The sequence below is a fragment of the Ursus arctos genome, unplaced genomic scaffold (genome assembly GCF_023065955.2).
Source record: "Ursus arctos isolate Adak ecotype North America unplaced genomic scaffold, UrsArc2.0 scaffold_6, whole genome shotgun sequence".
Classification (NCBI taxonomy): Eukaryota; Metazoa; Chordata; class Mammalia; order Carnivora; family Ursidae; genus Ursus; species Ursus arctos.
In genome coordinates, this window is record NW_026623078.1 from 28,105,761 (window position 1) to 28,123,857 (window position 18,097).

An 18,097-nucleotide genomic window follows, 5' to 3' on the forward strand; every position below is an offset into this window, starting at 1 on the left:
TTTATTTTATTGAAGTATAGTTCACACACAATGTTACATTAGTTTCAGATGTACAAAATAGTGACTTGATGACTCTATATGTTATGCTATGCTTGCCATAGTGTAGCTACCATCATTCGTCATACAACACTATTACAATACCATTGACCGTATTCCTTATGCTATACTTTTTATTTCCAATAGTTATTCATTCTGTAACTGGAAGCCTGTACCTGCCATGTCCCTTCATCCTGTTTTGCCCATCATCCCCTCCCCTGGCAACCATCAATTTGTTCTCGTATATTGGTCTGTTTTGCTTTTTCATTTATTTATTTGTTCTGTTTTTTAGATTCTACATATACATAAAATCATATGGTATTTGCCTTTCTTTGTCTGACTTGGTAGTGTTCGGTAGTATTAACTTTATACTCATTGCTACACTTCAATACATTTATTTTCATTAAGTATTTATTAACTATTTTTAAAAAAGATTTTATTTATTTGACAGAGAGAGAGAACAAGCAGGAGAGTGGCAGGCAGAGGGAGAGGAAGAAGCAGGCCACCAGCTGAGCAGGGAGCCCGACATGGGGCTCGATCTCAGGACCCTGGGATCATTAGCCAAAGGCAGATGCTTAACCAACTGAACCCCCAAGGTGCCCCATACTTATTAAATATTTTTAAACTGTTTTTTATATTATGTGAAATAAGGAACATTGCTGCCTTTTATATTAAAGTAATTAAAGAAAAAATAGCCTAGTAGTTGAAGGTGTTCTAAGACCTCTCCCAAAGGAGAGGATCTCAGTCAGTACCTAGATCCAGACCAATTGGAGCCAGACCCTCAGGCAGCAGCTTTTAAAATTTGCAAATAATATAGTCCTTTGGAACCACAAGTGTATGCTCTGCTGGCCACCAGAACCAAGTGACCTGGAGGTGTCCCCTGAGCAGCAGATGCAAAAAGTGGAGCTCCCAATGAGTATAAACTCCTCTCTGGGGACACCAGTGAACTGTAGTGAGGCAATGGGAAAGCATAAAGGTGGCATCAATCAACCTGTTGTTCCCTGAGAGCACTTCTATTGGCCCCTAAATATGTGCCAATTCTGAAGCCCATCCTTCAGGCCAAAGCTCTAGGACAAGCAGATAGGCTTTTCTCACAGAAAGACCGGGGGTGTGTTTCAGTGCTATCTGTGCAGTGCCCTGGGGGTGGCAGCCAAGAACTGTCTGTCTACTAGAGTCCCAAGGGATGCAGGAACGCAAGCCCCCCCCCCTCCCCCCGCTCAGTCCCCTTGCCACCAGAGCCAGACAATTAAAGGGCAGTGCAAAAACTGGGGCACCAGATATAAAAACCAGATGTATGTAAAAGCTCCCCTCTGGGAGATACTGGCACTCTGGCGCATGGTAGGGAGGGAATATGAAGATAGCAAAGATAGCCCCTTTGAGGTCTCTGGAAGGGATTCCAGTCAGCTCTTAGCTGTGTTTTATTGGAAGTCTGCCCCTCAAGCTGCAGCTATGGTGATAACCTAGTAGTCCTCTTTGACAGACAGACCAAGGTCCCAAGACTGTTGCTTCTTGGTGTGCCCTAAGAATGGTAGCTATTTAAGAGCTCTTTTTTCATTGGTTACTGTTCCATGGGACCCATGAGTGTAAGCCTCACTGGCCACCAGAGCCATGTGATTTAGACGTGCCCCCTGATGGAGCACGGCAAGTGGGGAGTGCAAATATGTCACTAGAACATGAAGATGGTGCCTGCCAGCCATCAGACCTCTAGATTCGCGTTACATTAGATGCCTGCCCCTTAGGCCAGTGCTTTACGATTAGCCAATGAGGTTTTTCACATAAAGCCTGGCTACCTCTTGATCCCCTGCCTTTGCATTAAGTGCTGGGGCTGGTGAGTCCATGTGTGAGGCCTTGAAGAGCCATTTCTCAGATTGTTGTGGCCTGTGGTTCCTGTGGACATGGGCCTTGTTGGTTTCCAAAACTAGATGTTTTGGAAGCTTGTCTGTCAGGTGCAGTTCTTGAAAGTTGGGGTGCCTGCTGTGAGATTTAAAGCCTTTGCTTCTGAGAGAAAAGCTCTGGGTTTTGAGTTCCCCCAGGTGTGGGTTGCCATATCAGGGATGAAGTTTATGGTACGATTGTGTCCCAGTCTCTCCTACCTGCTTCAGTGCAGGTCCTCTGTCGGTCACCCGCTATGTAGGAGTCACTCAGTTTTTAGGTTTCTTTAGGGGAGTTGCTCCGTATGTAGCTATAGAATCGGTGTATCCACGGAGTGAGGTCTGCATCCTCCTGTATTATCAGCTTACGCTGGAACGCAAGCATTCATTTTTACGGTCTGGTCATGACCATCCCAGCCAGGCATTTGTTTTTGCTGCTGTTTTCTCCTCAGTGACTAGCAGAGCTTTTGTTGGATAAAGAAACAATGAATAATAGTCTTCTGAATAAATTCCCAGAAATGGAATTATAGCAGATTTTAAAAACAGATCTAAGACAGTAGCATGTTTAATAGGTAGAAGATATTAAAGAAAAATGAATCAGTTTTTGGGTAACCTATAAATGGACTTATTGACCAGCAGTGTAAATCACTGGCACCGTCAACATATCATTCTGCATATTTACCGTACGATGCACGAGGTACTCTGGTGGTATAAGAGATGAGGCGTTATTCCTGCTCCAGGAAGCTTTAAAATGCTGGGCAGAGGGTGAAGAAATATATATGTGAAAACCAACCATTATTTTTCAAGGCAAAAGTTAATAATAAATGACATAAAGGTTATCTTCGTCAGTAATTCAGAGGAGTGCAGCATGGTTCAGTTTAGTAGATGGTGTCAAACAGTTTTAGAAAAAGATTGTACTAATTTATACTTCTACTAGCAATATATACTTTATTATCTTTTTAAAATTATTTATTTTTATTATATACTTTATTATCTTTTTTAAAAATTTCAGTCATTATTAATTTGCATTTCACTGACAGCTAATGAAGTCGAGCAAGTTCTCCTATGTTTATCAGTCGGTTGGATATCCTCTTCATGTGAAGTGTCTGTTCAAATCTTTTGTACATTTTCTTATCTTGGGATTTCTTATCTTTTCCATATTGATTTATAGGAATTTTAAAAAATACATTCTCTTCATGAGTATTTTGTCAGATGTAGGTATTATAAATATCTTTCTCACTCCGGCTTGCCCTTTTACTCTCTTAATTGTAAATTTTGATGAGCAGAACATCTTAATTTTAATATAGTCCAGTTTGTCATTTTAAAAATGGTTAATGCTTTTTTGTCCTCTTACAGAATCTCTGTTTACCTGAGGGTCATAAAGATATTTTCATACATATTTTTCCAATATCTCTATTATTTTACTTCTGACCTACAATCTGTCAGGATTTTATTTTTGTGTATGGTGAGAGGTATGAATCGAGATTCATTCTTTTCCCAGAAGGTAATACAATTGATAAGCACCATTTAGTGAAAAGGCCATCCTTTCTCTGCTGTTCTGTACTCTTATCCTTGACACCGGTGACGGTGTATATTCTACTCTTTATACTTCTCTGTTTTTCTTTTTTGTTTATTGTAGTGCCAATATAATACTGTTTAATTGCTCTATCTTTGTGATTGGTTTTGACACCAGCTAGTATGTCTTCCTGCTCTGTTTTAAGGAATCAGCCTGTGTTCTCTTTCTCTTCTTGCTCTTTGATTGTAATTACTTTTAATCCACAGATAAATTTGAGAATTGATATCCTTGCAATATCCAGTATTCTAATTCATGAACAATACTAGTATACCCTCCCATTTATTTAGGACTTCTTCAATTTCTGTCAACAATGTTTCTTGGTTCTTACATTTTAGTTGCAATTAGTTAATATACAATTTGATGTCCATATTGTACTTAGATCAACGGTTTCAAAAGCTGATAAATATTAGAGTTACCTATAGAGTTTTTAAGTAATATTGATCTCCAGACCCTACCACCAAACTACTGCATCAAGATTTCTCGGAGGAGGATTCTTGGGAGTCCAAAATTGGAGTCTGGATTCCATGACACTTTGGGCAGAAGTATAAAAATTGGTGCAATCTTTCTTTTTGCAGAATGACTGGAAAATTTTATTGCATTTAAATAGTCACGCCTGTTGACCTTGCAACTATATATCTAGAAATTTATATGAAATATCTGTGCACATTTATAAATATATATAAAAGAATACTTATTACAGCATAGTTTGTAAAGGAAAAAATGTAGCCAACTCCCTCAGTTTCTATCAATGGAAGAGGCATGCTTCTTACATATAGTGGAGCACTAGACAGCTATTGAAAGTGAAGAATTAAATCTATATGTACTGAAGGGGGCAGATATCTAAGTTAACATTTATAAAATCAAGAAACAGAAAATTAAGTAAAATAAGCCAATGTTGTTAAATATACCCATCCACACATACGTTACACACAAATGTTCACACGAATAAAGGCGTTCACATGACTTTATTTCCTGGGAACCTGAAACTTAGCTGTTTGCTGTCATCTCTCTTCTCCCAAATCCTATAAATGATCAGTGAATCAGAATCTAAGCACATGAAGCCCAGGATCATTCTCATGGAAATAGTTGGGGTTGTTGTCTGTGAAATATCCAATGTTGAGATGTAGGAGCCCAGTGGGATGAATTCCTAATAGTTCGAGGGGAATGATGGGAAGAATTTGTTGGTTCATTGCAGATTCATTTGGCAACAGGTTGAGAACAAAAACCCTTTATTAAACTTACCTTTTTAATACTCTGTTTCTAATGTTTATAATAAGAAGACATGACTTAGGTTATGTAAACTTCTCTTTTTACTATGTTAAAGTTTCTGAAGGATGTAATTTAGTGGCATTAAGCGCATTTAAAATATTGTGCAGCCATCACCACTATCCATCTCTAGACAGTTTTCATTGTCCCAAGCAGAAATTCTGTACCCATTAAACAATAACAAAAATTCCCAAGTTCATTTTGGTATATAGCCAAGTTTGGGACCTGTGAATTATGTGACTTTCAAAAGTGTGAATGATGCTGTCACTTGAGCCCTTCTGCCTTTCAGCTTCCTATGTGAGGTTGTCAGTTCTGCCAGTAACTTCCCCTAAGGCTCAGCTTCAAGAGCAATTCCTCCATGAAGTCTTCCTAGACATTCCAGACAAATATTTCCCATTATTGGAATGTTTTAAACTGTGCCCACAGTCTTGTGTTAATCCGCCTACAGAATTTTTAATTTTGATCCATAATTTGTAAAGTTTAGGATTCCAACAACCAACTTTTCCCAATATCAGGGTATCTGGCTTCTCTTGAAAACTGAAAAACCTGACACCCTGAGCCAGCATTCCTAGGTGGCAACAACTGTTACGAGCTGAGAAGCAGCTGTCCTCTTTGTAGGGCCATGCACTTTTCTGTCTGACACAATCCCCACCACTTTCTACTGTCTCTTCCCCTCTGAGGATGACTGCCTATTGTTTGTTCTGATGTTTTTCTTACAGTGTAGAAGTATTTTTCTGAGACCCTGCCACTGTCCAAAGGGATCCCTATACTAGGTCTGCATCAATCACTCATTTATATTACTTTCTGTCCCCTGTTGTCATTGGAGTTTGCAATTCTTAGTGAACTTAATCCTAGGCATCTCTGTGCACGGCACATCTCCTTCGCTGTTTTGTGAATTTCTCACGACACGTAGAAAGCATGCCATAAATGGTTATAAGTGACTGTCAGGTCTTCCAAAGTCATGCTTAATTTTTATTGAATTTTTTTTTTAAGATTTTATTTATTTGACAGAGATAGAGACAGCCAGCGAGAGAGGGAACACAAGCGGGGGAGTGGGAGAGGAAGAAGCAGGCTCCCAGCGGAGGAGCCTGATGTGGGGCTCGATCCCAGAACGCCGGGATCACGCCCTGAGCCGAAGGCAGATGCTTAACCGCTGTGCCACCCAGGCGCCCCTAATTTTTATTGTAATTTTAAGGCTCAATTTCTGAAACCGTTTTAGACATCATTTGCTTTCTTCCTAGCTATCTTCTTTGTCTAATCTGTGAAACTCTTACCTGTTCTTCACAGTACAAATTACATGTTACATTCTGCTAGAAGTCTTTCCAGAGTATGTCTCTCTTCCCTCCGTGTCTGAAGCCTTCAGCTCCCCCTGCCTCCTTGGTGGCGAAGTTGAAATCACCCACTCCCCGCCTTTATCTCATCAGTACTTCTTACCTCACCCCAGGAAGCATGAACTTCTCAGGGCCCAGACCCTGGCAGCACGTAGCGTAGGCCTGAGCACATAGTGGGTCTTTAGTACATGTTGAGAGATTACATGTCAAAGGGAACTATTTTTTGAGCATCTAGTTTTCTTTAAAGTCTGTTCATGTAAGGCTGTTTGGAGCGGTCTGTTGTTTTTCCTGATTCCTGCATTTTCCTTTGTTTTTCATGGAACACATAGAACTGATTTCCTGTAAGGCTTTGCAAATAAATATCAAGGTCAAGGGCTGGAAGCGTTTCTGGAGCTATCATGGCACCTCTTGATTCCACTGGGCCAAGAAATGCTTTCAACCCCAGAGGGCAGAAGTTTTTCAAAACAAGACTGTTCCAATAAGGGCGTGTGCTTCCTCCATCCACTCTTTCTCCCGCCTGCTTGCATTTTAACTACTTTGGGAAGAATGGAAATTCTGCAAAACCTTTGGTATTTTTGAACCACTAAGTAGGCTAGGTGATGGGGCCTGTGGTGATTTCTCAGTGAGAGGTTTGTACAGACAGGAACATGGGGAGGCGGTGAAAGAGGCCTTTTCTGAAGAGCCAGCGGAGGGAGCATTGCCTCCTCCTGCTCAGACCCCCTCCTTCTTCCTCTTCCTTCCCGGGGGTTGTCTGGACTTAAGTTCATGGGGACTTTGATCCCTGTGACAGCGGGGGGCTTCTGGCCAGGCCTCCTGTACTGCAGGCCTAGGGCAGGTTCAGGGGAAATCTGTTCAGTGGTTTAGTCTTTTTCATTGTCCGCACTGACGCAAGCAATCCTCTCCCTTATTTTGTCACGTTCTTTGTCTCAGTGTTTCTTCTCTTTCTTTCTTTTCTTTTCCTCCTCTTCAACACTTTGCTGTTTGTCTGAGGTGGGCGGGCTCTGTGCTTGTAAACAAGGAAGTGCAAGGGACACAGTCAAAGGAATTTTGTATTAGGAACCTTGGGGCAGGGGCGCCTGGGTGGCACAGCGGTTAAGCGCCTGCCTTCGGCTCAGGGCGTGATCCTGGCGTTATGGGATCGAGCCCCACATCAGGCTCCTCCGCTATGAGCCTGCTTCTTCCTCTCCCACTCCCCCTGCTTGTGTTCCCTCTCGCTGGCTGTCTCTATCTCTGTCAAATAAATAAATAAAGTCTTTAAAAAAAAAAAAAAAGGAACCTTGGGGCAGCCCCTGGGTGCTTGGTTCATCTCAAAGGATGCAGCATCCTCAATAGGAGGTGTGAGGAGTGAGCATATGTGGGGACCCCTGTCTTCCTGGAGATGCAACAGAAGCCTTGCAGGTATTGGGGAAGTTGGGCCTGGGTGCTTCCCCACCACCACCACCACCTCCAGATTGTGTTTTTAGGAAGTGGACAATAAGGGACTTCGTAGGGAGGGTTTAACTTCTTTGTAATCTCCTTTAGCCAGACAGATACCTTTCTCCTATTTGAAATGGAGAAGTGACATTTTCTCAATTACATGTAAAGGGCTTCCGCCTGATTACTGCACTTTCTGGATCCGTCAAGGAAACCAGGTTGCTCTGCTTACCCTCAACAGTTCTGTAACACACACACACACACACACACACACACACACTCAACTATATACAGACCGTCCCTGATTTACAATGTTTCAAATTATAATTTTTCAGCTTTACGATGGTGCAAAAGCAATATGCATTCAGTAGAAACTGTACTTTGAATTTTGAATTTGGACCTTTTCCTGGGGGAAGAGATAGACAGTGTAACACTCCCTCTTGCTGCTGGGCAATGGCGGCGAACGGCAGCTCTCGGGCAGCCGTGCAATCATGAGGGTTTGCAATTGGTATATTTACGACCATTTTGTACCCGTACAATCATTCTGTGTTTCACTTTCAGTACACCGCTCAGTAAATTACATGAGATATTCAATACTTCATTATAAAATAGGCTTTGTGTTAGATGATTTTGCCCAACTGTCGGCCAATGTAAGTGCTCCAAGAATGTTGAAGGTAGGCTAGGCCAAGCTATGATGTTCAGAAGGTTACGTGTATTAAATGCAATTTCGATTTACAATAATTTCAACTTAGGATGGGTTTATCTCTGATCACGTCATAAGTCAAGGAAGATCTGTGTAAAGTTGGTTCCAAAGAGCAAAGCCTCCTAGTTCGGAATTAGATTTAAAATGAGCCAATACCTTCCCAACCAGAGGCTTTCTGGTGTTGGGTATCAAAGTGGGGGTAGTCAGAAGATCTTGGAAGCCCACCTCATCGGCTCATGTCTAGCTCTGCCTCTGGGGCATCTGCTATGTTGGTTCCATAGTTCTGTCTTCAGGGCTGCCTTAGGACAGACCTTCATTACATCTTGTTTGGATTATTGTCGCCCCCCCCCCCCCCCACCGCTGTCTTTCAGCCTGTGGTTACTGTGTGTTTCTCTTATTAATCCGGGGGAAGGCTGGATTTAGGAACCTATCAGCACCTTATTTTTCTTTTTTCCATTTAGGCCAACGAAATTATCAGCTCTTCAGTGAGACTTCTCCTGTCTCCTCATTGCTGTACCCTCTGGGCTTCCATCATAAATTAAAATTCTTTGCAGTCTTTGCACCCACAGATTGCAGGTATTCTACAGCCTAGTGAGGTCCTCCTCACAGTCTGCCTTTTTATCATGTATCTCTGTGTCCCCAGTAGGTGGCCAGCCCTCTGGGGATACCCCTGGAATCAGGCAGAATTTTTAGGTATAGTAGGAACTCCCCAGGGGTTGAATTGGAGTCATAAGGATTTCAGAAATATAGGCATGGCCAACTGGGAATCGGAATGGATTGAAATGGAAAAACCAAGAGCTGGAAAATGCACTTCCCAAATTGCCTGGACCTGCCAGGAGGTGACTATAGTGGAGGTCACTCTCACATTCACCTGGTTGTCATGAAACAATGGTTTCTTACCTTGGCTACCGCTCAAGCCCCAGTCAAGACAAATTAGAGTCTCTGTAGTGGGGCTCAAGCATGAGTATTTTTCAAAGCACCTAGGTGATTTCAAGTGGGCAGCTAATTGAAAATTACTGGCATAAGGAAATTAGAGCTTGCAGAGACCTCCTTTCTTTGATGGAATTACCTGGAGGTCACTGCTGAGTCCTGCCACACAAACGGCACATAGAGGGAGGAAGTCAGTGGGGGTGAGTTGATGGACAGCACTAACCCGGAAAATGTTAGGTACACCTCATACACACTCCATTGTCTGCGGTCCTTAGAGCTTTATGTCAAGCCAAGATAGAAGACGGGGCAGGCGATGGAGTGCTTGTAGCAGAAGCGGGACTCCAACTTCAAATGACTGGAGGAAATCCATTTCCAGGGTTGTCAGCCTAACCATTGTCTCCATGCAGCAAACTCCCCCGGTCAAATCAGCCCACAAACCAGAGCAGAACCACCATGCAATTGTGCAGTCACATACTCAGTAACACTGGGCGTGTCTTGTTCCCCCACTGGAGAGTTCTTTTCGAAGGGCTTTCCTCTGGCAGAGCATCCGTTTTTCTTCTGTTGCCAATAAAAATCCCCGGCGCTGTTCTTTCTCCTTCGCTTCCTTCTATTGCTTCTGACAGAGTTTGCCAGTTAGCTGAGGTCAGGATTTCCTTTTTACAAACAACCTGCTTTCAGTCAGTGGGGCCAAAGGTTTCCTAAATTACAAACCCTTTCATTTCTTCTGCCACAAGTTATCCTGTCAGTTTGTGTAATTGCACAGAATAGAGAGAAATGGAAACATTCTGAGAGACACTGAAATAAGTGCTTTTACTAACTCTACCCTTTTGGACTGTCAAAAAACTCTCCTGAATGAGATGGACAGGATTATTCCGGTTGAATCCTCCATAGCTGCATGTAGCGTGGGTAAGTTCCAATGTCTGGAAGGAAATTTCTCGCAGGTCTTCAATGAACACATAACGTCTGTGGCATCATCTCCACATTCTGTTAAGCAAATGGCCTCCTTTATATTCGTTTGAATTGGGAAATACCCATGTCCCATTCAAATATTTTTAAAAGCAAATTTTACAAGTTATTGCTAAAAGCTGACATTTGTAAATACTGATTAGAAGATAAATTTTAACTACTAAAAAGATGACATGGAATTGAGGTGTTAAGGTGTTTAAAAATGACATCATTGGGAAATCGTACTAACTGTATGGACCGGACGCTGAATATGCCTTGAAAACAGAGAGGGGCTGCCTAAGCTCCCCCTGGTATGCAGTGATAGGGCAGGGAGGCAAAGCCAATGTTTGTTGCCCCTGGAGCTCATGCTCTTTCCATGATTCTGTGATATATCCAAGAGTTGGTTGGGGTCGTGACTCTGCCTTATTTGACTGTGACCCCTAGCAAAGCATTTAACCCAAGTTTTGTAATCTGTAAATTAAAAGGGGCTCAGCTAAACAATACTTAGACCTAACATTTTAAGTCTCCTGTAGACTCACTGCCACAGTGAAGGGTTGCAGGCTGTGTGTGTTATCGCAGGAACCTGAGCGAAATTTTTTTTATTATTATGCTATGTTAGTCACCATACAGTACATCCTTAGTTTTTGATATAAATTTCCATGATTCATTATTTGTGTATAACACCCAGTGCACCATGCAATACGTGCCCTCCTTACTACCCATCACCGGCCTATCCCATTCCCCCACCCCCCTCCCCTCTGAAGCCCTCAGTTTGTTTCCCAGAGTCCATAGTCTCTCGTGGTTTATTCCCCCTTCTGATTACCCCCCTTCATTCTTCCCTGCCTTCTCCTACCCATCTCCCTGCGATTCCTTATGTTACATAAATGAGTGAAACCATATAAAATTTCTGTTCCTGTCCCCTTCCTTTTCTTTCTTCCATGAAGGTAGGGGAAGAGTCAAACTCATGTACAGTAAAGGCACTAACCGTGAAGTCTACTCTGAGATGAAGGACAGGTAAAGCCTGTGCCTCTCCCTCTTCTGGCCGCTTCCACCCTCACTCAGCAGCGATCAGTCCCATAGTTTTCCCACGGCTTTCCTTTTCTTTTCTCCTTCCCTTGCCACATTCCGTCCTCTCAAGGCCTCTCTCATATTCCCTCCTTCTGTCCCCTCTGCTCAGATCAACTCTGGCCTTCAGGTCTTGGTTTAGAGGTCAGTTCTGCAGGGAAGCATCCGCTGCCAGCCTAGGCTGCCTATGCCAGTCCCACGTCACATCCATCCCTGCTGCTCATTGGAGCCTGTTTTATAATTGTAATTGATTCTTTTTAAAATTACCATCTGAATGCTTGAGGTCAGGGACAGGACTGTCATTTTCACCTTTTTTCTTTTTTTCTTTTTTTTTTGACTAAGCCAGAATAATGTGGTGTCCTGATAAATGGTCTGGGCAGTCAAGGACCTATCAGGTAAGTAACTTGTTTTCTCTCTTCTTTTCTTGTTCTTTGACATCCTATTCTCCACCCAGAAGCCAGAGTGATCATGTCAGAGTGTGTCAGATTTGGCCACACTCCTGCGAAAAACCCTCAATGGTCTCCCATTCCATTTAGAATAACATCCAAATCCCTTACCATGACTTCAAGGCTTCAAGGTCTCCTTTCCTTTCCAAAGTCATCTCTTCTTGGACCCATGGGCATGATTTTTACTCCTAGAACACAAATAGAAGCATTCTTCTCTGAGGACCTTTGCCTGTATGCTCTGTCCCCGATCTTCACATGCTGCCTATTTCTTAGCAGTTGGTCTCAGTTCATATATGATGGTTGTGTCCATCCTTTCCAAGGAAGCTTATGCCCTGCCACTTATATTCCATCTTAATCAAGAGTATTTTTGACTGAATGTATCTTCCTTCCTTCCTTCCTTCCTTCCTTCCTTCCTTCCTTCCTTCCTTCCTTCCTTGTCTTGTCTATTCCTACCTACTCCAGTCTTAAACTCCATCCTCAGGAGCAGAGACCTGCTTCATTAGCACCTAGGGCAATGCCCTCCATAGTGGGGGCCCAGAGAATCTTTATGGAAGGGAAGAATATGAACTCCAATGAGACTATAGACATTGAGTGGGAGAAGTTCAGGAGAGGGCGCTAACACTGTGCGCCAAGAAAGGGAAAGAAGGCTCCAAAGAAGGCACTAAAGCCTTTGGGTGCATTGAGGGTGGAGGAAGTCATTGATGGAAATGGGAATGCTCTGAACAAAGATGAGGCAGGGATGCTTACAGGCTTTTTGGTCCATTAATGTGTACTGAAGGTTTGTTCATAGCAGTAATGAGAGATTATGTTGGGAAGAAAGTAGGTGCTATATTTGGAAACTTTAGAATTCCAAGTAGAAAAATTGGGGCTCTAATCAATGGTTAAAGGGAAACCCTTTACGTATATTGGTCAGTAGCATCATGTTAGAAGTGTTGCTTTAAAAAATTATCTTTTGAGGATATATCCTCCGTTTTGCCCATTTTTCTTATTTTCTTTACCTGAGACCTAAAAATCCTTCCCCTCCGCATTCTTGCCTCTCTTTGAAGACTTTCTCCAAACTTTTTTTATTCTCAGTGTGTCCGAGCATGCTCACACACTTCATTACTCCAGCCACTTGCCTGGGTGTGTACTTGTGAAAAATGAACATCATGGGCCTGATAAATGAGTCATACAACTGCATGCTTGATTTTTCATGTGTTTGTATGTATGAATGTTTTGTTTCTAAGATTAAATCCCAGGAGAAAGCAAGTTGTACTGTTTTATAGCTCCCTGTCAATGATGAATCTGGCCAAATTTTAGAGGTAAAGGTTTTGGGTATTCTTTCTTTATAGGTAAAACTGCTTTATATTGCTGTCCCTAAGGTATTTAAGTGGTTAAATCGATGCTCTGCCATCCAAGATTCTTGATGCGGAATTCTGTTCTATACTAAATTTGAGTGAGGGTCCAGTTTATATAGTTTTAGAGGAAGTGTAGAGCTCTTCTATTCATCTGTTCTTACAGTGATCAAAGAAACAGCTGTTACCCTTCTAGAAGACTGATAAAGCCATTATTACTACAGTTACTTCATACCACTTCCTTTTGTTGGACCAGAAGCATGCTAATGCAACCAAGATCCTATTTCTCGTAAATGAGAGATAAGAAAATGTATTCAAGGAGCTTACAGTACTTCACAAATCAATTTTATTAATTTAAACACAAAATTAATGAAGAAAAATTCTGTACACAATTGTGGACACAACACACCTTTATACAGTAAAGCCAAGATAAACTTTGTCTTTCCAATCTGCAGAGTACAAAAACATAATGAAAAGGCTAAAAAATTGTCAACTTCTGTTTGCTTCAGAAAGCAAGGAAAAAAAAAACCCAAATTCCGTTATTAAACAATTTGGAAAATTCACAACTAATTCTAGCAGCAACATGAAACTTCAGGAAAAGGTAAGAGTAGCTCTTTAGCTACTTTGGGTGAAGGCTGGTGTTTTGTTTTGCTTTTTTCCCAATATTAAGGAAAAGTCATCCAAAAGTAATTCCATAACGATGGAAGATTTTAGATGAAAACTAGTGCCCAAACTCATCACTTCTGGAGAAACTGTCTTATGGCATAACAAAGGTGACAATTTTTTTTCCCCGGATTTATGCTTTATACATCATGCAGGTGAAGAATAACCTTGGTGGTGATGATTGGGCCATGTCCACTGCCCGCAATGAACTTTCCAGGGAGGTTGGGGTTTAGGGAAGTGTGGAGGAAAACAGAAGGAACAATGAATCACTCAAAAAGAAGTTTTGCTGATTTCCAGAGATGTGGTAATGTCCTCCTTTATCTAAGCAAGAAAATGCAGACCCTATAATCTGAGCACATGAAAAAACTTTGCTAGTCTCCAATTCATGAACCATTTTATTAATAAAATATATCAATCATCTACATTCTGTGGGAAGATGCATAATCATTTTTTTTCAAGTAGTTACATATAATACATTAGTGTCGAAAATGAAAATGAAAAAGGTTGTAAGAGGACTTTTTGTGTTTTTTTCAGATTATTTAAGACTCTACTGTTTGTTTTACCAAGGTCCTCCTAACAGCATTAAAAAAAAAAAAAACTGATGGGAAAAGTAATTTGGAAAACAAAATCCTATTAACATCCATGCTTTTGGTCTTTACAACATTAGCTAAAAGAAACAAAACAAAAACAGCTCCATTATCTACATATTTATACCCAGTACTTCGATAAGGCACTGCACCTGACTTTGTGCACACATGGCCTCACACTTCCCTATCAAGGCATTGCCACCTTTCAATATCATTTTCTAAACAATATGTAAAAGAATCATCCATTATTACAAATTTACACCAAAAATTCTCTCTGTACACGATTGTCTCAGTGATGTACATATTACACGTTTAAATTAGACATACTTTAAACTACTTTGCAATGTGCTAAGATTCAAAGTACTTGCTGTGTCGTGAGGCAAAGGCCTTTAATCGCTTATTATGATGCTATTGTCTCTTCAATTATTTGATGTCAAAAAAGTCTGGTTGAGTGAATTGTATGGTGCTGGAATCATACCTCAATTAAAGCTGTTTTTAAAAAGTCTGTTCATAAATAAGTAGAGATGTACAGATTACCCTGGGTATGAGACACCAAAAAAGTAAACTTTCTTTACAAGAAAATCCCCTCACTGGTATTTGGGAAACACATTTCAGTCTTTGTTGTGCAATCAAGTTTGCTGTACTGGAGAAGCTGTTTATGTCACATTGAAGATGCTGACAATGTAAGCGTCTGCAGGTCCTTTCTTCACAGGTTTGAACCATGTAGTTAATGTGGCAAAGACACATCACACTGTACTAGAATATTCTCATGGCTTATTTTCATTGGATTCACAGTACTAGAGTCAACAGCTGTTCTGAAGAGATAGGTGTGGTCCTTCATTTACCACAAGGGCAGAGGTGAAGACCGACAGCAGCTGTGCGTCAACACGTTGAAATCGTGACGTTGGGTGCTCCAGCGCTGACACGAGCCTCAGGCCTGCTGGGTTGGTTCCTGGTCGCAGGGCAGTTGTGCGCTTTCAAAGTGCTAGGTGACTGTTACAGGTACTCCAGCTCCAAGGCATGATGTAGGGCCATGAGGTCCGAGTGACTGGAGACCCTCCAGAAGGGCATGGCGTGCTGTGAAAGGGGCAGACACACAGTGAGGACAGCCTATGCTCCCAGCACGAAGCCTTAAACCTGCTTTTGAAATTCGCTACAACGCTCATCCCCTTGTTTCAGTATTGTGAGAACTGCCAGTGAAGATCTTAACATGACATCTGTTTAAAACAAAAATTCAAACTTAATCCTCCCTTAAGACTAGTGGACTACATTTTAAAATATAATCTGGAGTCTGTTCCTTTTAAGAAAGTGATGGATATTTCTGAAGTCGATCTGTACTGTGACTTGAATGCCAATTCCAAACTTTACATAAAACAAAAGAGCTATGAATGAAACTTTGTAAAAAAAAAAAAAAGTTGCCTTTCAAAATATGTATCCAGTGGATTTTTAATGCTAAAAGTGTAAGCAGTTTCTTTATTTTACATTTTTCAAAACTTAATTTTACTCATGTAAGAAGCAGCTTTTTTTCATTTACTTCCATTAGGCATTCTTCACATTGACCTTAAAATGGCTTTACCATATGGGAAAAATTTAAATGACGATCTAACATTTTTTTTTTGTAGTTTAAAAAAAAATCAATCTAAAAATCTAGTTTAAATGAGAATCTTTGTAAAACACCTGAATTAGCCAGAGATAAGAACAACAGGAAGAGAGATTACCTCATCCACAAAGGATAAAAACATGATTATAAACTGTTACTGCTCAAAAGCTCTCTAGTAAGTACTGACACATCAGCTAAATCTTTTTCCTCATTTTTCAGGAGAAAACATTCTACGTAGCCCGTAGAAAAACAGCTTTTTAAAACAACAACAAAAGTAGTGTGAAGGCCTGAGTATAATTTGCAATTCTAGTGCTAAGGAATTACGATCAGACTAACAGGAGAATTCGTCATGGAAGCAAACAGCATGATGTAAGGGTTGGGGGGGGGGCTTATCTGTACATAAAAGTGGAAGCAAGTAACTGTTTTGATGTAGATCGCACAGCTGTCCTGTTCTGAGAGCGCAAACTATGAAGTTAGTTATTAACAATGCCTTTGTCTCAAGTAATCTGCTAAAAGCATATGCCACAGTCCAATACCAAATGTAGACCTTTCTGGACTCCCTATCTTTCAATAACAATAGTCCAGCATGGAGGAGTAGAAGAGCTCCTTTCAAAGTTTTAGGATGATCTACTTGTCAGCTTTTGACGAGAAAAACAGACTGTACTGCTTTGCATTCATTCACTCCTTTTTTTTTTTTGCATCTGCAGATGCAAAAACCTTGTGTTGAAGATGGCCTTGATCCACCGTCTCACAGTCTGTCGGAGAGAAGTAGCCATGTACAGCAATCATGAGCTTTCGCCTGTGTGTTAGGAAAGGACCATGAGGAGGCCAGTTCCCTTTACCTGGAAAACTGGGGAAATTCCTGGTAAGAGGAGGTCATAGTTAAGCTACATGAGAAAGGATGACCAGTCAAAAGAGCATTTCATGGCTGTGTGTGTTAGGGGGCAGAGAATGACGGAGAATTCCACTGTTGGGATCCTGGCTGTAAATGAGAGAAAGACATTGCCCGCAGGAACCACATGGAGCAGGGCTTGCAAGGAGGTCAATAATAATGATAGCTGTAATTTATGGAGTATTTTGTCACTGTCCTAAATACTTTACATAGATTCTCAGATTCAAGCCTCTCTATAACCCCAGAGACAGGTACTACCATCATGGTTTCACTGATGAAAAAACTGAGTCTTAGAGGAGGAGCAGGAAGGTTTAATAATAGCTGGTAAGGAGTGATCACACGATTCACACCAGGTCGGGTCTGAATCTTAAGCCCAGATGCTTTAATGCCTCCTAACTGTTCTCAATGGCCTTTTTTTTTTTTTTTAAAGATTTATTCGACAGAGATAGAGACAGACAGCAAGAGAGGGAACACAAGCAGGGGGAGTGGGAGAGGAAGAAGCAGGCTCATAGCGGAGGAGCCTGATGTGGGGATCGATCCCACAACGCCGGGATCACGCCCTGAGCACAAGGCAGACGCTCAACCGCTGTGCCACCCAGGCGCCCCTCTCAACGGCCTTTTAATCCAGCAGCATAAATTATCAGAACCAGAGTATACAGCTTAAAACACACACACACTCCCTTCCGTGTTCTGTTGAGTGAGGGACACTGAAAAATGCTTGCAGTTATAACACAGCTTTCCTTCTTTTTCTGTTATTAGAATAAAAAATCCATGTGTACTGTAAAATATTTGTATAATGTAGAACTTCAGTTTTATAGAGAAATGCAAATCATTTCTAATCCTAGTATCCAGATAACCTCCTTAAATGTTTGTTTTTCTGTATCTTTTATATGTGCACACTCATATTTGAAATTGTGTGTAGATAGTATGTACCATTTAGCATCGTGCTCATTTTACTAAATTTCAAGACCATTTTGACACATCATTTTTAAGAAAAATCGTTCACTATTTTAAGTTTTCAAGTATTCAACTCTATACAGCATTCTTGAATATTTAACCATCCACTAACATCTATTTTAATATCCTTTTATTTCTAATTAACTAACTTGTGTATTTTTCTAATTTGTCAGATTTGTGGCCCCTCCCCAAAGTTGCTTCTCAGGAACAACTGAATAAAGGGAGCTGTAGAGTAGTTCTATTGCTCTGTTATTTCAGGATGGAGCAGAGAATGCTGAAGGCTCTTCAGATAGCTATCCAGAAGCTTTCAGGACAACTACCTTCATAAATACAAATAAAAGTACTTGAAGTGGATGCTTTCTTTTCCCGAAGTAAGTTCGGCCAAATTTTTTTGCATGTTGATTATCTGAAGTTAGATCTGTTTCCCACAGACAACAAAACACATACTGGTGCACTCAGCAGTATGTATTGTGGAATGCAAG

General features: G+C 41.1%; 1 protein-coding gene and 2 long non-coding RNA genes across 15 annotated transcripts in view; 2 read left to right on the forward strand and 1 right to left on the reverse strand.

Annotated features, from left to right (window-relative positions):
* Window positions 1-11,531, forward strand: part of LOC130542939 (uncharacterized) — a 60,499-nt gene extending 48,968 nt beyond the window's left edge. The window contains exon 3 of the long non-coding RNA XR_008957864.1: window positions 11,479-11,531. This is a non-coding gene — a long non-coding RNA (uncharacterized LOC130542939). The remainder of the gene's footprint in view (window positions 1-11,478) is intronic.
* A 1,708-nt stretch (window positions 11,532-13,239) lies between these two features.
* EYA1 (EYA transcriptional coactivator and phosphatase 1) overlaps window positions 13,240-18,097 on the reverse strand; it is a 343,576-nt gene continuing 338,718 nt past the window's right edge. For all 13 annotated transcript variants that reach the window (XM_057308055.1, XM_057308057.1, XM_057308054.1 and 10 more), the window contains one exon: window positions 13,240-15,243. In XM_057308055.1, the coding sequence (XP_057164038.1) occupies window positions 15,163-15,243 (81 nt within the window). In that variant the 3' untranslated portion in view covers window positions 13,240-15,162. The remainder of the gene's footprint in view (window positions 15,244-18,097) is intronic.
* Window positions 16,207-17,966, forward strand: LOC130542940 (uncharacterized). The gene is made up of 2 exons (XR_008957866.1): window positions 16,207-16,631; window positions 17,874-17,966. It is a non-coding gene; the product is annotated as an uncharacterized LOC130542940 (long non-coding RNA).